Source organism: Stenella coeruleoalba (genome assembly GCF_951394435.1).
Source record: "Stenella coeruleoalba genome assembly, chromosome: 2".
Taxonomy (NCBI): domain Eukaryota; kingdom Metazoa; phylum Chordata; class Mammalia; order Artiodactyla; family Delphinidae; genus Stenella; species Stenella coeruleoalba.
Genome location: NC_137147.1, coordinates 73013266 through 73034233, shown reverse-complemented (window position 1 = coordinate 73034233; position 20968 = coordinate 73013266). Strand labels below are relative to the sequence as shown.

The 20968-nt window shown below is 51.0% G+C and overlaps 4 protein-coding genes across 6 annotated transcripts; 1 reads left to right on the top strand and 3 right to left on the bottom strand.

Annotated features, from left to right (window-relative positions):
* Window positions 1-269: 269 nt before the first annotated feature.
* Window positions 270-6290, bottom strand: TM9SF1 (transmembrane 9 superfamily member 1). 2 transcript variants are annotated; one of them, XM_079913697.1, is made up of 6 exons: window positions 6167-6273; window positions 5495-5875; window positions 3499-4120; window positions 3013-3198; window positions 1466-1739; window positions 270-889 (listed from the first exon to the last, which is right to left on the bottom strand). In XM_079913697.1, the coding sequence occupies exons 2-6, from the start codon at window positions 5840-5842 to the stop codon at window positions 496-498; spliced, it is 1824 nt and encodes a 607-aa protein (XP_079769823.1). In that variant the 5' UTR covers window positions 5843-5875; window positions 6167-6273; the 3' UTR covers window positions 270-495. The 2 variants fall into 2 exon arrangements, with proteins under 2 accessions (XP_079769823.1, XP_079769822.1); XM_079913696.1 differs by having other exon boundaries at window positions 272-889; window positions 5495-5859; window positions 6167-6290.
* A 4801-nt stretch (window positions 6291-11091) lies between these two features.
* On the top strand, window positions 11092-14294 carry TSSK4 (testis specific serine kinase 4). Its single transcript, XM_079912586.1, has 4 exons — window positions 11092-12187; window positions 12535-12749; window positions 13115-13526; window positions 13973-14294. The coding sequence occupies exons 1-4, from the start codon at window positions 11966-11968 to the stop codon at window positions 14150-14152; spliced, it is 1029 nt and encodes a 342-aa protein (XP_079768712.1). The 5' UTR covers window positions 11092-11965; the 3' UTR covers window positions 14153-14294.
* An 847-nt stretch (window positions 14295-15141) lies between these two features.
* On the bottom strand, window positions 15142-18836 carry CHMP4A (charged multivesicular body protein 4A). 2 transcript variants are annotated; one of them, XM_079914204.1, is made up of 6 exons: window positions 18749-18836; window positions 17168-17317; window positions 16892-17069; window positions 16213-16327; window positions 15912-16047; window positions 15143-15483 (listed from the first exon to the last, which is right to left on the bottom strand). In XM_079914204.1, exons 1-6 carry the CDS (start codon window positions 18777-18779, stop codon window positions 15425-15427), a joined length of 669 nt encoding a protein of 222 aa, XP_079770330.1. In that variant the 5' UTR covers window positions 18780-18836; the 3' UTR covers window positions 15143-15424. The 2 variants fall into 2 exon arrangements, with proteins under 2 accessions (XP_079770331.1, XP_079770330.1); XM_079914205.1 differs by lacking the exon at window positions 18749-18836 and having other exon boundaries at window positions 15142-15483; window positions 17168-18707.
* A 501-nt stretch (window positions 18837-19337) lies between these two features.
* On the bottom strand, window positions 19338-20823 carry MDP1 (magnesium dependent phosphatase 1). Its single transcript, XM_079912386.1, has 6 exons — window positions 20696-20823; window positions 20519-20579; window positions 20335-20445; window positions 19901-20008; window positions 19718-19803; window positions 19338-19536 (listed from the first exon to the last, which is right to left on the bottom strand). The coding sequence occupies exons 1-6, from the start codon at window positions 20730-20732 to the stop codon at window positions 19445-19447; spliced, it is 495 nt and encodes a 164-aa protein (XP_079768512.1). The 5' UTR covers window positions 20733-20823; the 3' UTR covers window positions 19338-19444.
* Window positions 20824-20968: the final 145 nt, after the last annotated feature.

Genomic DNA, 20968 nt, shown 5'->3' with positions numbered 1-20968 from the left:
CGCGCAGAGCTCGGGCTCCGCCACTTCCGTTGGGCGGAGCGCCGGCTGAGCCGCGGAAACAGGGCCTTGGTAATGAAGGTTCCGCTAGCCGACAGTTCCTCAGCTCCGTGAAGAATTCGAGTTCCGAGTTCCGTGCATTTCGCGGCCGACCCGCTTTCCTAGGGGACAGTGCCCTTAACGGCAGGGCACGAGTTCCTATATCCAGACCAAACCCTCCAACTACAGGACCCTTTTTCTTAATAAATTTTATTTTGGTATTGTAAAAAGAAAAATCAGGACCAAAAAAAGGCAACTTAAAAAGTTCAAATATATACTCCTTATATAATAGAGGCTTATAATTTCCGGGACCTCTCTGGAGAAGGGAGGCCCAAAGGGCAAAGGGGAAGGCAACAAAACCATCACACAACTCAGTCACTCAATCAGAAGAGATGTTGGTAAGAGATCAGTAGGGCATGAAGAAAGGGAAAGAAGAGTGATAGTTTTGCCACCCAAAACTCAGTCCATCTTGAGGTTAACATAGATATAACGGATGAACTTTAGGGAAGAAAAAAAGGAGATGGTGCCCAGCATGAGGAAGAAGACATATCCAGTGAGTAAGGAGTAGCCAAAGAACTCTACTGTCTGTACCACCCCTGACATGTTGGAGCGCCGGGCATAGTAGAAAACTGAGTAGAAGAAAATGAAGAGGCCAGTGGAGCCAACACTCAGCACAGATCGCCACCACCAGCGGTAATCCTCCCCAGACAACTGGAAGTAGGTGAGTGCGATGGAGATGCAAGCCCCCACGCTCAGCAGGATGGCGAAGACGAAGAAGAGGATGCCGTACAAAGTGTACTGCTCCCGACCCCAGACTGTGGCAAAGATGTAGTACAGCTCCACAGAGATGGCACTGTGAAGAGAAGAGACGATACACAGCATTAAAGGGCTGTGCACTGCCAGCACAGTGGCCAGGCCAAACTCCAGCCACCACCCCTCCACGTTACTGGGCCACTGTGGAAAGTGGGCCCTCTCTACTCCCTGCACTGGAGTTCCTGGCTTGATGGGGACTCTTCCACCTATGATTAGCTGCTCTCATTTCAAGAACATCTTCTTTGGTAGGTTGAGAACAGGGATCTTGTCTGGTCTATTTTCCACTGTATTTGTCTGGCACTAAAAGGTACTTGACAAATTGAATGAGTAGTCAAATGGGTTTTAAGCCCCACGTTGTGTCGCCAAAGTCAGAAACTAGGAAGACAGTGAAAGGAGCAATGTCTCTGGAGAGCTTCACAAGTGAGACACCCTCATATTTGAACTGATTCAAGCTCAGTCCTGGTTGGAGAAAGGAGGAACCATTTAGTGATCTCTTAATGGTACAGCTGAACCAGGGATTATCAGCGACAATGGGTTACGGTACAGGGTGAGTACGGAAGGGGAAAGTTAAGGTCAGGATCCTGAGAGTGATGGCCATGGAATAAAGGGAGGATACCTGAAAGGCAGGAAGCCTCCAACAGTCATGTGGACGAGAGAAGACTTGTACCAGGGCTGGGGTGGGATTTCCCGAGCTATGTTCTTGGTGCGACAAGGTGCATCAAAGGGGCTAGCGTTGTTCTTCCCGAAGATACCTCCAATGACAGTGAGGGGAAAGCCCACCAGCAGCCAAACCGTCAGAAGCAGCAGGATGGTGGTGGCTGGTAGAGCCTGTGTTGAACCATTGGCCCAATGCACGGAGTTCACCACACTCCACGTCAGGAAGAAAGGCACTGCAGGGATGGGCCCCAGAGGGAGAGTTAGCACTAGGAGCTACATCCCTGGGAGCACCCAATCAGACTGGACCTAAAGGGGTGAGGAGTGAAACATCCCGCTCCCAGGCTGACTCCACCCTTTCATGTCTTGTTGTTCTTTGTTCCTTAGCTTACCAACACTCCCTGCCCTACCCATTATCATTAAGGATCTAGGCAAGCCCGTTACATTATGATCTAAGAGTGACACAAATCCACCTGCCTCCAAGGGCCTGTCCTGCTGTGGCACTGGTGATTCCTAGTATGAGACATTCCTTTGAATTAAGGCTCTGTTTTCAGAAAGCCCTGGTTCAAATGTAAATGTGGTAGAACAGAAATCAGATACTTAACAGTTGGAAACACAAGAGGTTCAGAATGCAAACTACTACTGCCTTTGAAAGGACAAGCTGGCTTGAAAGGCTAGAGTGGGGAGGCCCACTTTCAAAATTAAAAAAGCTTGGGGGGCTTCCCTGGTGGCGCAGTGGTTGAGAGTCCGCCTGCCAATGCAGGGGACGCGGGTTCGTGCCCCGGTCCGGGAGGATCCCACATGCCGCGGAGCAGCTGGGCCCGTGAGCCATGGCCGCTGAGCCTGCGCGTCCGGAGCCTGTGCTCCGCAACGGGAGAGGCCACAGCAGTGAGAGGCCCGCGTACCGCAAAAAAAAAAAAAAAAAAACTTGGGGATGGACTTCCCTGGTGGTCCAGTGGTTAAGACACCACGCCTCCAATGCAGGGGGCGCAGGTTCAATCCCTGATCAGGGAAGTGGGATCCCACATGCCGTGCAGTGTGGCCAAAAAAAAAAAACTTGGGGGGAAAGAAAGGGAGTCTCAAAAGATAAATTCAAGAGTGTTATTTCAGTGTAATGGTTGAGAATACAGGCTCTAGAGTTTGACTGCCTAGGTCTGAAACCTGATTCTCTGCTTTTTAGGAGTACAATCTCAGGGAAGTTACTTAACCAGCCTGAAGTTCAATTTCCTCATCTGTAAAATGGGGACAATATTACCTACTTCATGAAGTCAGTGTGACAATTAAATGAGATGAAGGCATGTCAAGTGCTTATCACGTTGCCTAAAACATTTCAAGGGCTTAATATTTAACTATGCAAAAAGAAATGCACTTTTTGTCTTTTGAATGGTTTCCTTAGTGTTTCTTTTACCTATTTTCAGTCCCTTGAAAGCCCTACTCTGACTCTATCTCAGGTTCCATGATGTGTTCTAAGTTCCTAAACTGGCCCACCACGGAAAGGGCAGTCCTCACCAGAGAAGAGACTGGTGGTGAGAATGATGTTCCACACCCAACGCTCGCCTCCAATCTGCCGGTAGAAGTGGCTGGACACATAGCCAGAGATGCAGCAAGTCAGGGCGTACAACAAGATGGCTGCTGAGTTAATAGCCCCGTGACGGTGCACATTGAACATGCCCAGCAGCGCCATGACAATAATGCCTGCAGCATGGTAGTGGAAAGCCTGTGTTAGGTCTCACCTATCCCTCTTCTGGCAATTTCATAGAAATCAGCCAGCCCCCTTTCTCCCAGACCCAGGGCTTCCATCAAAACAATATCCCCCAGTTCTGTTGTCCAGAAAACCCACAACAGAATATACACATCCTTGCTAGAGCCATTCCACCCCTTAGGTCTGCCCCTCACCTTGGACAGAAGAGAAGATCTGTAGATCTTTTTCTGAACAAACTACCTACTTAGTTCTACCCCTTGAGAGAAATCCCTAATTAATTTTTATCACCTTACCAGTGCCAAGGGCCAGGAACTGGGCACCCACACCAAGCACAGCACAGAGCAGACCACGGTATGGAGGGAAGCGGAAGACATCTGTATGGATAATTTTCCAGCCATTGTCACCTTGGTCAAAGTCATCACCAGAACCTCCAGAGGTTGTCTCTTCATCCAAGTTGTACCGAGCCAGGTCATTTCGAAGCACACGCATGAGAATGACAGCCACAAAACCCACCAGTAAAAACACAAGCACCATGGAATTAATGATGGACAACCAATGGATTTCCAGTGTTCGGGGAAAGAAACCACCATCGTCACCACGGCGCCTGTCACTCCGACGCTCGACTGAAGTCTCAGACCAGCGCACACTGTAGGTGTGGGTGAGGCCTAGGAACTCATCCGGTCGTAACCCATCTAAACTGTGGGGCTTGACGTCCCGCACTGAGACATTGGCAAATATAATTCGATCTCCGTGGAATTCTAGGTGGAAGTCCAAATGGGTCCAGAGTCCTATCTTGTGGCTGTGAGGCAGGAAGCCACTCTCCTCCATGTAGCCCACAAAGCCACGGATTGGCAAGTCGTCCACCACAAATTCAAAGTAGTATAGTTCCTCAATGGCCTGGCGCAGCTGTTCCACCTAAAAAGAGCAAGTTAGGAGTCAGACAAGGCCTCCCCAGGCATTGTATTAGAGCAGGGTTTCAACTTCAGCACTAATGATATGGTTTTTTTTTTAATTAATTATTTTATTTATTTATTTTTGGCTGCACTGGGTCTTCGTTGCTGTGCGCAGCCTTTCTCTAGTTGCGGAGAGCAGGGGCTACTCTTCGTTGTGGTGCGGGGGCTTCTCATTGCGGTGGCTTCTCTTGTGGAGCATGGGCTCTAGGCGCACGGGCTTCAGTAGTTGTGGCCCGTGGGCTCAGTAGTTGTGGCACACGGGCTTAGTTGCTCTGCGGCTTGTGGGATCTTCCTGGACCAGGGTTCAAACCCGTATCCCCTGCATTGGCAGGCGGATTCTCAACCATGCGCCACCAGGGCAGCCCCACTAATGACATTTTGAGCTGGAAAATGCTTTGTTGTAGGGGGCTGCCCTATGAATTGTAAGATGCTCCGTCCCTGGCTGCTTCTCACTAGATGTCAGTAGCGTTCCCCAGTAGTGACAATCAAAAATATCTTCAGAGGACATCCCTGGTGGCGCAGTGGTTAAGAATCCGCCTGCCAATGCAGGGGACACGGGTTTGAGCCCTGGTCTGGGAAGATCCCACATGCCGCGGAGCAACTAAGCCCGTGTGCCACAACTACTGAAGCCTGCGCGCCTAGAGCCCATGCTCCGCAACAAGAGAAGCCACCGCAATGAGAGGCCCGTGCACTGCAACAAAGACCCAACACAGCCAAACATAAATAAATTAGTTAATTAAAAATAAAAAGTCTTTAGACATTGCCAGATGTCTCTTGAGAGACAAAAGCCCCCTGTTGAGAACCACTGGGTAGACCCTAGTATTATGTTGGGATTCTCTGAAATGAGCAAGTATGACTCGACAGGATGAAGGCCTAGGAGGAGAGGGAGGTGTAGGAAGGTCTGCAGTAGACTAAGGAAAAGTGCCCTAAGATAGGAATTGCTGAAGAAAAAAGCATGATAGGGAAAATTGGGCAGCACGTAAAGGAGCCAATTAAAAAAGCCAAGAGGTAGGGATGGCAAAAAATGACTACATAGGTGTGATAGTTGGGACCTTATTACCTACAGAGAAGCTTCGAGTCAGGAGCCCTGGGCTCTAATGTCAACTCTGCAATCCACTATCCATGTCGTCTTGAAGAAGTTACTTCTGAACAAGTATGTTTCTTCATCAACCAAATGCAAATGATAAATACTACCCTCCCTGCCTGCCACATGAGGTTGTAGTTAGAATCAAATCAGATCATTTCCATAAAGGGGCTTTGAAAACCATAAACCTAAGACACTATTATTAGGCCCTGGGAGGGAGGGCTAAGTTCTAGTCAGTGTGGAGAGGCTGACCTGTGCGGAACTGAGCTGCATGTGGCACAGAATTCTCTTCTCCACATTCTCCCGAAAGCGGATCTCGTACAAAGACTCAGCCATCCGGTCCCCATCCAGCACTTCACCCAGGCTAAGGCTTTTGTGGCGTATCTTCTCAGGACAGCAGACTGGAAGCTGATAGTAGTGGTAAGTCTCCTGAGGGTTATGGTAAGGTCCCACTTTGTTGACATACAGAATGACGGGGTCGCCGGCCTTGTAGTGTGTCACACCTTCCACCCCTGGATCTCGACCTGTGCCCAGCAACAGCAGCAGCAGGAGTGGCAACCACCGGCAGCTCCAACTTCCAGGGTGGCCTAGGACTGTCATCCTTAAGGCAGCGGAACCTGTTTGGGGGTAGTCCTGCAGTTATGGGAACCAGGGATCGAATGACTCCCCAGGTCAGGTTCTTTGAACTGAAGCCAATGGCTCCAATTCCTCCCCTTGGCCTTTCCGACCCTCCCTCAGGAGGCCACCTCCCTCCCCACCGCCACACCACACCATGTCCCTCTAGCTCGAACACTGGCCTCCACCTCTGCTATGTAGTCCTCCCAACCTGGGGTCCCCCCCTCCGGCAGCCCGCCTGCCCGGGACCTCCCCGCGCGCCCCAGCCCGTTTCCATGGCAACGCCACGCGGCCCCGCACGTCCGGCACCTTCCCGCCGCAGCCCCGGGGTGCTCTCCGCGCGGGAAGGGCTGGCCGAGGCGGCGCCAGCGGCCTCTGCTGCCCTGCAGCCGCCCTCGCGCTCCTGCCGGGGTCTCCCCCAGAGCGGCGCGCTAGCAGGGGGCCTGGAGAGGACTTGACAACCGACCTCCACGGGGCTGGCCGCTGCGGTGCCTGATCGCAGCGGCTGCGGCCGCACCGCAAAATATCGCGCCCGGCTCACTTCAGTGCTTCCTTGGGGAACCTTTCTACGGCTGGAGGCCCGGCCCAGCTCTGGAGACCCCGCGAGTCTCGGGCTAGCCCGTCGCCCGGCAAGGAGCGGGGTGGGGGGCCCTCCCGGCGACCTGAGGGCAGCTCAGGACACGTCAGTCTTCCCTCTTCCGCCTTCACCCGAGGGGACCTCAGCCCGGCGGAAAGCTCCTTTCCTGGAGCTTGGAGGGGGCCACTCCCCCCAGGCCGAGGCCGCTCGAAAGCTCCCAGGTTTCTCCAGTGGGGGTTGCGGTTGAGACCTGGCTACGAGGACACAAACGCCCTTTTTGGATAAGCGTTGCCGCGGGTCCGGCCGCCTATCCCCGGGAAGGTTTGGGTTGGGCGTCCAAGAGCAGTGCCCGCTGCTCGCGCCCAGTCACTGCCCGGGACGCGGAGCCCGGGCGGCGGCTGCTCCCACACCTAGCGGAGGCCGAAGCGCTTGCCGGCTGAACCAATGGGACTCGCCACCGACTGCTGAGGCCGAGCCCCGAGAGGTGGCTCAAGGTCCTCAACCCGGGCGGGGGTGAGGCTTTGGGCGTCGCTGTCGTACGACAGCAGAGGACACAGCCCATACGAGCGTCCTAGAATCGGATCTCACCTCACTGCTGCTCTGCCATCCGTCCTGAATGGCCTCTCGCCAAAAACCAAATGCCGTAAATAAAAATATCTTACCGAGACTGTACTGGAGGCCTCCCTGACCGTATAGCGACCGTCCCGTGTCCGACGATAGGCAAGCCTGGGCCAGGTTTGGTGCAGAGGCACGCAAAGAGATCGGGTAGTTGCTCTTTTACCCCGTGAACTGGGCCGCCTGACGCTTGTTGTTAATTGCAGGTAAAGAACCTTGACATGCTTGCTTCGGTCTCTATGTTTTTATTCTTTATTTATCTCTGTATATGTGTTTGAGCATCTCTTAATTTTGTATTGCAGATTATTCTGGAAAAGTTTATCCTGTCAAGGGATCTGCCATTAGGGAAATTCCTCTGGAGATCAGACCCAGGGGCCATGACTTCGTTTTGGCCACCTGGGAACAACTTAAGGTTTCCTTTCCTCGCGTAAAGAAAGTGGAAAATCTCAAGCGGTTTCTGGCTTGAAAAGCCCTTCATTTACTCACTTCTGCCCTCTTTGACCCAGCCCTCCTCCCCGCAGGAGGATCCAGGAAGTAGGGGGTTGAGTTTTTTAGACAATCAATTAATTTTGTAATTAGAAAAGTAATTTAGAGTGGCTTTTTTAAGTGATAACCCCCTGGTCTCTAAACCTGGGCCTCCTTCACAATTAACAGCCGCCCCCATAAGATCAGTGCCACCAAGCCTCCTCTGCTTTTCTCTCGAATTATCTTCCAAATTGCCCTTCATGCTGCCTTGGTTCAGGCCCCATCCCCTCACCTAAATTATCATGACAGCCACCTTGCTAGTCTCTTGGTCATCTCTCCCCTTGGATCCATTTTCCATACTGCTGCTGCAAGGATTTTTTCTTTCTTTAGTCTTAAAGATGTCCTATTTCCTGCAACAGTGGTTCTTTTCTTAAAAAAATTTTTTTTAATATTTTATTTATTTATCTATTTATTTTTGGCTGAGTTGGGTCTTTTGTTGCTGTGCGCTGGCCCTCTCCAGTTGTGGCGAGCGGGGGCCACTCTTTGTTGTGGTGCGTGGGCTTCTCATTGTGGCGGCTTCCTTTGGTGCGGAGCATAGGCTCCAGGTGCGCGGGCTTCAGTAGTTGTGGCACGTGGGCTCTACAGCGCAGGCTCAGCAGCTGTGGCGCACAGGCTTAGTTGCTCTGCGGCATGTGGGATCTTCCCAGAGCAGGGCTCGAACCTGTATCCCCTGCATTGGCAGGCAGATTCTTAACCACTGCGCCACCAGGGAAGCCCTAAAAAAATTTTTAAAGGTAACTTTCCATTTACAGTTATTACAAAATATTGGCTATATTTCCCGTGTTGTGCAATACATCCTTGAGCCCACCTTACTCCCAATAGTTTGTACTCCCACTCCTCCACCCCTATATTGCCCCCTCGCCCTTCTCACTGGTAACCACTAGTTTGTTTCCTGTATCTGTGAGTCTGTTTCTTTTCATTAAATTCACTAGTTTGCAACAGTGGTTCTCAAATCTTGGTGTGCATCAGATTCAGCTGGAAACTGATTAAAAACATAGATACCGGGACTTCCCTGGTGCCCCAGTGGTTAAGAATCTGCCTGCCAATGCAGGGGACGTGAGTTCGAGCCCTGGTCCAGGAAGATCCCACATGCCACGGAGCAACTAAGCCCGTGCGCCACAACTACTGAGCCCGCGTGCCTAGAGCCTATGCTCTGCAACAAGAGAAGCCACCGCAGTGAGAAGCCCACACACCGCAAGAAAGAGTAGCCCCCACTCGCCGCAACTACAGAAAGCCAGCACACAGCAACAAAGACCCAGAGCAGCCAAAAATAAAAATAAATAAATTTATAAAAAATAACATAGATACCTGAGTTCCACCAAATCCGGATCTTGGGGAAGGAGGTGACTGGGCATCAGTATTTTTTTAACAAGCTCTGACTTTGATGCACAGCAAAATTTAACCATGAGTACATAGGACAGAGTCAAAAAAAGCTTGGCATATTAGGCCTCTCAGACCTGCATTTAAATTACTTCTCCAGGTGCATTCCCCTCTGGAACCCTATCCTGTATATTTAAATTGAAATCTTGAGTGTCATATTTTCTCAAGCTTGCAAGCTTCATATATGGTTCCTTCTGCCTAAACTGTTCAATCTACCATTCCCTACTTAACCTGCCTGGAGACTTCTTTTGAACAGTGCAAATGCCACCTTCTCTATAAAGCCTTCCCTTAACATTTCCTTACAGGCTTTGTTTATAGAACTTTATCTCACCGTACTGTTATTTTAACTTCTTACGTGTCTGTCTCCCTTGCTAATTGCTAACTCCTCACAGGAGGATTATAATTTATCCATCTTGGTATCCTCAGAGCCTAGCAGTGCTTTTGTATACAGTAGGCAGCTTAATACACATTCCTTGAATGAACTGGTTTATCTGCTGTACGTGATGAGAACAGAGGTGCCACCAAGCTGCCTATCCAGGGCAGCAGAAGATAGGCGGGGCTGGGTGGGCCTCCTTACCACTGTGTGCCCTGGACAGTTGTTCATCTTGATAGACTGAGGATGTAGATCTGGCTTCCAACAGGACTTTGGAACCACCCTGCCAGCAGGATCAGCCTGTCAATAAATAGGAATTTACCAGTAGCCTATGGCATAATGTTGGAGTTTCTGTTTCGTTTTGGAGGATGGAAGATAACTCTGATTCTTCCTTTGTTATTTCCTCTGTGTGCCACCCCCTCCCCCCATCTTAAATCCAGTTATATAACCCCTCTGACACAACCTCTTGTCCTCTGTCTTTCCCACCAAACTTGTTCCATTTCACTGAGACCTGCAAGCCCTCCCCCTGTCCTTTGGCCTTTTTCTAGCTTGTCTTCCTAACCCAAGCAGCTTAGATTCTGCATTCCATCATTTTAGCCACATTCTTGCCTGTGTTCTTGATGCCTCTCCCATTCTTTCATGGCAGCTGCTAAGTGAAACCTTAATCTTGGGTCAATATGTCTGTTAATATTCAAGCACCTATATCCAGAATGCTAAAATAATCTTAACACTATGATATGTTAAGATTGTGTGTCCATAAGTTGTGTTTTCCAATCTCATTTGGGCCCTCAGTGCTGCCCAATAATGCTCATTTTCCAAATCAGCTCTCTCCCATTCTCCACAAGCCTTTCTTCTCAAGTCTTTGACTTCATATCCCTTCTCTCATCAGCTGACCTCCCTTACAGCCTAGTGGGAGATGCAAGCAAGAAAAACAGACACCATGTTAGAGAAAGTATTGGAGCTGTGGGAGCACCCAGGAGGGAGGACCATCTAATTTGGGCCTGAACAGTCAGTAAAGGCTTCCTAAAACAGATCATCAGCTAAGTCCTGAAGGGAGAGTAGGAGTTTGCCAGAACAGAGGGAACAATGAAGGAAAAGCAATTGTTTGGCCGGAGCATTGCATGTATGTTACAAGAAAAAATCGGAGAGGTAAGCAGGGTCAAATTTGAAGCCACATAAAAGAATCTGGACTCGATCTTAAGGAGAACGGGGAGGCACTGAATTGTTATGGGAATAAAATCAGATTTACTCCCTGGACTTCAGGGTGAACACACTGAGGGGAGGGGAGCAGAAGGCTTGCTGGAGTTAAGAAATGAGGGGTCTCGATGAGATTCTTAGGGAGGACAGAAAGGTCTGAGGAAATAAGGCCTATAATAGAAGCCTCGGGGTGTGATTAAGGGGTGGATGGTGGGGGAGGCTCCAGTGGAACCTGAGAAATGGGTAGAGGGATGGAAGGAAAACTGTAGAGTTCAGGGTCATGGAAGGCAAGATAAGAATGCATTTCAAGGGGACTTCCCCGGTGGTCTGGTGGGTAGAACTCCACGCTCCCAATGCAGCGGGCCAGGGTTCAATCCCTGGTCGGGGAACTTAGAGCCCACATGCATGCCGCAACTAAAGATCCCACGTGCCGCAACTAAAGATCCCACGTGCCGCAACTAAGACCCAGTGCAGCCAAAATAAATATTTTTTAAAAAAAATGCATTTCAAGGTTAAGAGGAGTCTCCATCCCCACCTCATAAATCCGAGTGATCTTTGTAACCGTCTTTATGCATATAAAGGTATGGAAGTGATGGTTTGTGATTCTGGAGCCTAGGCCTCCATTGGTCATGCAGCTTGTCTTTTTTTCTCTTGAAATTCAGTGCAAACTGTGTGAGGGAACTTGGGCTGCTCTACTGAATAATGAGATCATACGCCGAAACAAACCAGCCAGCTGAGATGATGCCACCAGCTGAATTACCCAACTGAGTCCAGCTCAACTTGTTCAAAAAAAAAAAAGATTGTTATTTTAAGCCACCACCACCACCCCCAAAAAAGAATACATTTTAAAGTTAGATTCCTTAGAACACGCTTCTACGATACCTTGCGATTCTCTGTGGTATTCTGACACTCAGGTGTTTCTCATGCTGGATTATAAACGCTAGCAGAGGCTCTCTTCGCCTTATTGGTTATTTTCTCCCAGGACTCCGTACACTGCCTGGCACATAGCAGGTGCTCAATAAACATGATTGGTTGAAAGGACCAGATCCACGGAGCGAGTCTCACCAAATTATAAAGGTACCTCCAGCAATGAATATGTTCCAAACTGCATTTCCTTCTCCAGCCTTGTGGCCAGTGGTGGATAGAAGGTGGATTATGATGTGTGCGGAACACGGGACCTTGGGGAGTTCCGTAACCAAGAGGAGAAAGAAGTAACAACAGCCAGTGGAGACAAAAAGAACTGCTTTTCCCTTCTTCCCTCTCCAAGCTCCTAGTGGAGAGCTGAGCCCAGCATCCCAGACTTGTATGACTACATAGGCAAGCTTTGGGAGACTAACTTCACTTTGGTACCCTAGCCTTCAGCGGCTCAAGGTGTTGGCTTTCTGAGCAGACAGGAGGCTTTTAAGTAGCAAAGCTCCCTGCTCTCAGCAAGCCCAACACCATGGGGAAGGGAGACACCTTGGGAGCACCAGCCACCTCGGCCTACCGCTCTGTCATGGAGGAATATGGTTACGAAGTGGGCAAAGTCATTGGCCATGGCTCCTACGGGACGGTGTATGAGGCTTACTACACAAAGCAGAAAGTCATGGTGGCTGTCAAGATCATCTCAAAGAAGAAGGCCTCTGAGGACTATCTTAACAAGTTCTTGCCCCGTGAGATACAGGTTGGAAAGGGGCTAGAAGAGGGAGCTGGTACCAAGCTGCTTAAGGCTTCTCAAAAGGGGTATGGTTAGGAGGGGGTGGAGCCAGAAACCCCTATACCACAACTGAATGACTCACTAGGCAGCTAGGAAAATTACTTGATGTAAATTCAGCTTCTTTCCACCTCACCTCCAGACCCTCAAAAAGTAAAAAGTGCAAAGCATAGGGTTTGTCCACAGGCCACCAGCCCTCTGGGGTTTGATTCTGTTGCAAAGTTCTAGGAAAGTAGCAGTGGGAGAGTAGGAGAAGGCTGGGAGCGCAGCCAGGGTGCTCCCTGCCTGGGTTTGATGGGTCCCTCTCCTGGGGCCAGGTAATGAAGGTCCTGCGGCACAAGTATCTCATCAACTTCTATCAGGCCATCGAGACCACATCCCGAGTGTACGTTATTCTGGAGCTGGTTCAGGGTGGTGACGTCCTTGAGTGGATCCAGCACTATGGGGCCTGCTCTGAGCCCCTTGCTGGCAAGTGGTTCTCCCAGATGACCCTGGGCATCGCCTACCTGCACAGCAAGGGCATCGTGCACCGGTGAGGGCGCTGCCACCCAGACTGAGGCCTTTGGGCTCCCAAGGGGGTTTTATGCACGTCTTCCATGTTCTACCCTCTTTTTTCTTCCCTTGACCTCCCTCCTCAGTATCTAGGCCTATTCATCCACTTTATTTTAATCATCCGGTCAAGAACATTTGTTAAGTACCCACTGTGAGCAGAGCACTTTATGAAAAGTGATGGTGAGCTCCTAGTGATCCTCAGGTACCATCCTCTCTTCCCTCTGGGCTCTGCTCACAACTCCATGACTTTCCTTCCTCTCTGCCCTGTGTCCTCATAATGGCATCTCTCTCCCTCTTTGCCTTTCCTTATCTCTAGCCTCTGACCCCTGGCCCTTCAGCTCCCAGTCTAACACTAAGCCCTCTCCTGACCCCCAGCCTTTCTGCTGCTGGTAGGGACTTAAAGTTGGAGAACCTGTTGCTGGACAAGTGGAAGAACGTGAAGATATCGGACTTTGGCTTCGCCAAGATGGTGCCTTCTAGCCAGTCTGTGCGGAGTAGCCCTTCCTACCGCCAAGGGAACTGCTTTAGCCACCTCAGCCAGACCTACTGTGGCAGCTTTGCTTATGCCTGCCCGGAGGTCTTGCTAGGCCTGCCCTACAACCCTTTCCTGTCTGACATCTGGAGCATGGGCGTCATCCTCTACACGCTAGTAGTTGCCCGTCTGCCCTTCGATGACACCAATCTCAAGAAACTGCTGAGAGAGACTCAGAAGGAGGTCACTTTTCCACCTAACTATGCCATCTCCCAGGAGTGCAAGGTGCTGGCTCCCCCAGGAGGGCTGAGGCCTCAGGGGTGACCTGCAGAGAGGGAATACTCAACCTAGACCTCCCAACCCCAGGGAAGCCTCCCCCCGATACCAGGGCCATTCCACACCCTTCCCTGCCCTAGAATAGTGGGGAGGGCTTAAAGGGCCAACCTCTGGGCTTGCACCTGGGATGTGAGTGATAAGCAGGTTTTAGTCTCTATCTCTTTAGGCCAGAAGGGGATTCTGCAAGGATTTCCCCCAAGGAACCCTTCCTTTCCTTCCCCTCAAGGTGTTGGCTTTCTGAGCAGACAGGAGGCTTTTAAGGGTAAAGTCAGGGCCGCACTCCCTTTCACCAGAGTGGTGTGATGGGCTATCCTGCTACTTTCTTAGGTCCAGCTGCTCATTGTGTGGCACAATGCGGGCCAGCTCAGCCAAGACCTCTCTCTCCCCTGCCCTAGAACCTGGTCCTCCAGACACTATGCCAAGCCACCAAGCGTGCCACCATCCTGGACATCATCAAGGATCCCTGGGTGCTCAAGTTCCAGCCTGAGCAACCCACCCATGAGATCAGGCTGCTTGAGGCCATGTGCCAGCCCCCCGGCACCAATCGTCACCAATCCTTGGAAATCAGTACCTGAAAACGGCGGAAGGAGGACGGGGTTGAAAGAGGAGCAAAGCAGGAGGGTCTTGGGCTAAAAATCTTTCCCACCAAAAATAAATCTAATTCTGTTTTAGTTCCATCAGCTAGAGTCACAGTCTTCCCTCAGGGGAACCTTAGCAGCGAACACTGCTGAGGGTGAGAGGTGTTTCTGCCCAGAGCTTGTAACCAGTCATCGTGACACTGGTCAAGTCAACATTATAATTTACGGTGTAGCGCATATGTGGCTCATAGGGAAGTGGGTTGGGCGTGCTCAGAGGAACACCTGCTTTGGGGAAGCTTCATTATTCTGGCTGAGTACATGCTCAGTTTTGTCTATCTCTATGCACTCTAAATGTTCAAATAGTGGGGTAGAGGTTGCTCTACCCTGATTGCTCGGTTTGGTCACAGCTCTGCCTGTCTACAGTCCAAGGGGACGGCACTGTTCATTCTTTTAGACATGGGTATCAGGAGGTATGTAATATCTTGGTTCCTTCCTCCTCCAAATGCCACCTTACCCACTACTGAAACAATTCTGGTGAATCATGGTCCCTCATCATTGCTCCTACACGTTGAAGTGACAGTTCAAACCAAGCCTATGAACTATGCGTTCCGGAGAAAGGAAACCTATTGACCCCTTATCCCCGTACGTCTCCTTTCCTACCCTTGAAAGTGGGCTTTGTAAGGGGACAGCTGGTGAGTCACGGGGCTCTCTCGGCAGAGACACAACTGGGTGAAAGCAATGAGGGAAGGCTCAGGGACAGCTCCACACGGTTCTAGGATAAATAACAGATGGCAGTTTCCTCACCCTCAGCACCAGGCAGCTCTAGGACACACCAGCCTGAGAGATGGAACAGTATCTGCCTGGAACATAGTAGGCTGAGATAATGGAAGCTCCCATTTCTCCTATGCTCCAACTCCCCTTCATTACTCTCATTACTACTCATTTCTTGAAACAAAGCTCCAAGGACCAAGAGACGAGTTTCAGTTGTAGACAGGGCAGTATAAGCACTAGGGTTCCATCCGCCCAATTTTATTGCGAACGAGGGCACTGTAACTGCTATTAAAGGGAGCCCAGGGGTTCCTCCTGCACCAAGATCCTTCTTCAGGGTTGAGCCTGGGATGGGAGGGCGACAGACCCTTTTCTCAGGCAGGGTCACACTACCACTCTCAGCAGGACCTCCCAACAAGGCCATGTTCCTTTAGCTTAGCACTTGGCACTTAAGGAAAAGAGAACAATGAAGGCAGCGTCAGGTAGATAAGCCCAGACTCATCAGGACACCCACTCAGCCAACTGCTTTAGTGCTTCTTCATCTTCATCCGTTTTGGGAGCTTTGGGGATAAGGATACCCAGAGAAAGAAAGAAGTGTTAAGGCCTCAGCAACTTCCAACCATCCCCTCCTATAACACTCAGAGCCTGCGGAACGCTCTCTCCCAGCAAAGAACCTAAGGGTATGGTCTTGCTTGCTGGGCTGCTGCTAATTCCCACAGCACCTTTGGGCAAATCAGAAGAAGCTGCCTCTTTCTCCGGGCATTTGCAGCCCTAAACCAGGGGACACAGTTTGCTGAGTGAAGCACAGGCCTGACTTCAGTCCTCATTCCCCTTCAGCCAGGTGCCCTTATGCAGTCAACAACCTGTGCAACTGTAGCAGCAACCCTCTCTGCCTGGATCCTTTCAGGCAGGACGGATGAGGAATAATTTTTCCCCATATCTATCCCACCCTCTCAAGTCCCTGAGATGACAGAACAGCCCTGGGTACCTGGCCCTGCAGGAAGATGTGTAGACGGTACACTGGGCAGTGTGACTGGGGGTTCCTCCTCCTTGTCGCCCACATGTAACAACTCTTGGGCCAATTCCTCCTGCTCCAGCTCCTCTAGCTCCTCCAACAGTTCATCCTGGATATGGGATGACAGGATCGCTCAAGACAAAGGAAAATTCTACTTCCAGAAACATACCACTTTTGGAGTTTCCCCCAAACCTGTCCCACAGTTCTCTTAGGCATTCCTTCTGGCTGGTCCCCTGCCTTCTCCAATATTCCTTGACCCCTCACTCCCAATCACCTCATCCACATCATCTCCAAATCCCACGGGTCGAGAAATGGCATCTGAGATCTGCTGGGCCACCTCCTGTTGTTCTGTGATGTCAGCCATCAGTTCATCCACCTTGTCAATGTCCCTGAGAACAAGATACACAGCCCAGAAATCAGGTGACAACCCTGACTTTTTCATCTCACATGAATGAAGACCCTCCTGCCTGTGGCTTCAGACTGACAAATCCATGGCTACTAGATAAAAGAGATCCCTGGAAAAGTGTAAAGAGGCAAATCTGGGCTAAGAAATGGCAAGAAGACGCACTGGGGAGGAATGGTTGCACTCTCTTCTTTGAAGGATCTTTAAAAATGAGGAAAATTGGGAATTCCCTGGCAGTCCAGTGGTTAGGACTGGGTGTTTTCACTGAGGAGGGCCCGGGGTTCAATCCCTGGTCCGGGAACTAAGATCCCACAAGCCTTGCAGTACAGCCAAAAAAACCACAAAAAAGAGGAAAATCATCTTTCCTCCCTAGAATGCCCCAGCCAGCAAAGAGATCACCTTGCAATAAGTAAGGAGGCTGATAGGGGTCTAGCCATCACAGGCAACTCTACTGTAAATTCACATCTGGAGAGGTTTTAAGATTCACAGTACAACATCAAGCTACCCTCCCCAGTGCCGGGGCCCCCTCCTCCCCTCCCCCCGTACCCACATGTCCTGGTAGGCCTTCTTCATGCCTTGGGCAGCAAGGTCCATGGTACGAAGCACTTCTGCATTGGTGGTGGCATTCTCAATGGCCTCACGCTGAAACTCCAGGGTGGATAATGTCCCGTCCGTTTGTGCCAGCTGCTGTTCCAACCTTTTCTTCCTCCGCAAAGCCTGTAGGGCGGCTGATCCAGCCCACACCCTGAACATCAGAGCCAGAAGCCCTTGCTTTCCCCCCCCGCCCCCGGGCCCTCCCTGGTGGTGCCTGTCCCTCCCCCATTACCTCTCTTATTCTTCGTCCCATGCTTCTTGGCAGTTTGTAGCTCCTGTTCAATCTTCTGCTCCAGAAATTCCTGTTTCTTGATCAATATCTTCTCTGTCTCCTTCAGTTTCTGTATTGCCTCTTCAGGGGTTGGCCCCCTCTCCTTCTTCTCTGGAGTCCAATGGAGCAGCCCACATTGTGTAAAGAAAAACATTAGTCACCGATTATTGAGTGCATAGTAGTGCTAGGCACTTGACCGTGTTATTGTTAATCCCCAAACAACTTTCTACGATGAATGTACTGTCTCTACGAATGTGAAAACAGGCATAAAGAGGTTAACATTTTGGTCTAAAATCACAATTACTATAGTAAGAGACTGCAAAGGAATTGAAATGTGACAGTATGATTTCCAAAGCCAATATTCTTTTGCTATTCCTAGTTACCTTTCAAGTCATTTCCAGTTGTTTTTTTTAATAGAATTTATTTTTTTAGAGCAGTTTTGGGTTCACAGCAAACTGAGTGAGTGGAAGGTACAAAGACTTCCCATATACCACCTGCACTCACACATGCATAACCTCCTCATTACCGTGTTCCCCACCAGAGTTCAATCACTTTTTATAATTACTGTTCCACTTGCTATCCTAGGAGATACTCAAGGTCCTGATTCCACAGGATCAAACTGAATGAAGTAGGGAGGCTAGAGAAAAAAAAATCTGATCTCAATTTCTCTCTTCATCTTCTGCACTTCTAACAGACTTATTAAAAAAAAAAAATCTGAAGGCCCTAGCCTGCTTAATATCCTTCCATACTCTCCACTGCCTACAGGATAAAATCCAAAGAACTTTAAGACACACAGGGTCCTTCATGATCTGGCCCCCGTTTACCTCTCTATCCACACTTTCCTCTTCCTTCAGCGCGTGTGCACGCCCACACACACACTCACGGGGCAGCCAGAACTCCTTTTCCCTAAATATACCATACTTTTTCCTGCCTCTGTTTTGCACAGTTACCTCTTCCTGGAGAACCTCAACCCCCCCATCTGGCATACTTCTAGCCTTCTGGATCACCACCCGCCGTGCCTGCTTCTTCCGCGCACCCCTGGCTTTTAGGTAAATCTCCATCACAGAGTCGCCACACTACGCTGTAAATGCCAGATTTTGCTTGTTTAGGAAACTCTCCATCACGGAGTCGCCACACTACGCTGTAAATGCCAGACTTTGCTTGTCTTCCCGCACCACAGAGGAGCTCACGAGGGGTACCTTTCTTGGGTCACCTCAGATTGCCTCTGGCCCAGCATAAAGGAAGCACCAGTGTTTTGGAAAGGACTGAATGCCGACAGGCAGCAACTTGTCCCCCAGGCCTTAACGGCGGGAGCCAGCGCAGCTGCCACGCTCACCACTCGCACCCCCTCCCGGGCCTCGAGCTCTTCCCTCCAAGGGAAGGAAGGAAGGCAGCTGGAGCCAGGCGCCCTGACAAGGCGACGCCTCCTGGCCCGGGAGAAGGCCTTGCTGGACCACCAGCGTTTTCAGGACAGCGTCTCCCGGCTCTCCCCCCGCCCCCTGCGGCCAGCACCTCCCAGGGACCAGTCTCGGCCGGGCTCACCCCTCCCGAAGAGCCGGCCGAGCCCACTCATCGCGACCCTAGCCTCTCCCGCCTCCGCCCTACGGCGTCCCGTACGCTTCCGCCTTGCTCCCGGGAGGTGCTGGGCTCATCACTCCGAGACCAGCCTCGGCCAATCCCTCCTTGGGGCACCGCGGCGACATCATCAACAAGCGCCAGCGAGACCCCTATCACGTGCGACCCGACACACCAGCCCCAAACCCACGCGCTCCTCTTAAAGCGGCCGCTTCGTTTCCCACTATATAAAAAGGTCGCCTCACCCTCCCCAACTCAAAACAAAGTCTTTGCTTCCTGGAAGGAAATGTGCAGGGTAATGCACCCCACTACTTGGGGCCAGTGGAAGAGTTCTTCATGTCCTTGACAGAGCTCAGGAGAGGTGTGGGGATGGGGAGAGCATAAGGGAAACACAGTCTTGGGTTTGCCACAAGTTTATAAGGCAGAACCTGATGCAGTCTAATGCCTCACATTAGACTAGAGCGTCGCCAACCTGAGGTCTTGGCACCTCCGGATGGCCCACCCCGGGTCACACGCTAGAAAATTAGAAACAACACACACTGGGTAATATGTCTTCTGCCACACACAAATACACTTTAATAATTTACAAATGCACCTGAAAATGCCCTCCTGATTTCCTTTCAGTTCTATGCCTCAAATGAGGCTCATCCACAGGACTGGACCTCAGAGTCCAGCTTGTGCCTTTGCAAATGTCTCTAATCCTTGAGTTAGGGTCTGAAGGCTCATTCCATTCTGGACATGAATGCTGGTAACACCTAGAAAGAAAGAAGCCACAATTTCATCAGGCCTTCAGGGCTCCCTATTATGACTCTCACCTTTTTGGGGTGTCACCTGCATGCAAACTATCCATCCTGTACATATCTACCTAACCCCTTCCCTCTTAGGAGCCCTTTCTCCTCACTCCCCAAATGGCTATCCTTGCCATTCAGTCAGTACCCAGTTTGCTGACATCTACAATATTCCGCTTTTCATCATCAAAGAAGATCATCTGGGAGAAAGGAACTCCAGTCTTCTGATGCAACCTGTGCAAGACACGGCGAGGGTAACCACTCTGGCTTCTTAGCTCCTCCAGCCTCTCTGGTCTTCTGTCTCCCTGCTTCTCCCCTTATCTCAGCGTACCTCTTAAAGTGCGTGACCTTGCTGCCTGGGTAGATCTCCCGATGAACAAAGTATCTGACAAGGTCAAAGAGTTCCAGTAGCTGGTTGGCCCCTTCAACCTCACCTGTCCTGCAAAAAGGTGTAGTAGATGGGATCAGGAGAGTGGAGGGCCAAGGCTGCAAGTGAAATTATGTGTAACCAGGGGGAAATCAACTTGCTGTTCTTCCGGGATGGGTAGGCATCCTCCGCCCTGATTCAATTCCATATCCTTCCTGACACAGGTGGCACTGAGCCAATGTTTATTAAACAAAATGCACAGGAGAAGGTACAATTCGAAGAATATACAAATACCTGCAAGTTTGCACCGCCTAAATTTTTGCAGCCAAGGGGTTACACGGGAAGTCTCCTCATGCATGCACCTCTCAGCATTAGACCGACTCAGTCGCTCTTCTTACCGTGAAGCGGCCGCGACGGGCACCCCCAAGCCCTGCAATCTTTCCAGGACCTCAGGCACCTCTGGGTACAGTCGGACGGCCTGGCCCCGCCTATCTCGTACAGTTCCATCACTGGGGAGGGCGAGAGTGTGCTCAGCTCCCGCGGGGCCCCGCCTGGCCCCAGGCCTCCCCAGCCCCGCCTCACCTGCTTTTGTGGAACGGGGGGTCTACGTGCGTGTCCACCCAGAACGGCCACAGCGTGTAATCTGTGAGAGGAAGGAGGGGGAGGTCTCAGCCTGGGCAGGCGCAGGGCCTCGAGAGCATCAGCTGAGGTTTGGAAAAAACTTTGCCCTACGAAACTCTTCCCAATCCAGCCCCTCACCTAGATCGAAGACTACGAGCTTCGGGAGCCGCGCCATGACCCGCGCCCGCAGGCTGCGCGCACGGAGGCGGGCCTTTCTGCCGCGGCTCCCAGGCCGCCCCGCGGGCCTTAGAGAAGCGGCCACTAGAGCGTCGCCAACCTGAGCTGGGAAGATCGGCCCCAAAACCTCACAAGAGCGCCTTCTGGTGGTGGTGGTGGGGAGGACCGCAGCAAAGTGCCAATGCCAAGTCTCTCCAAGGGATATTCTTCCCTTGCTTCTCCACCCCACCCGGT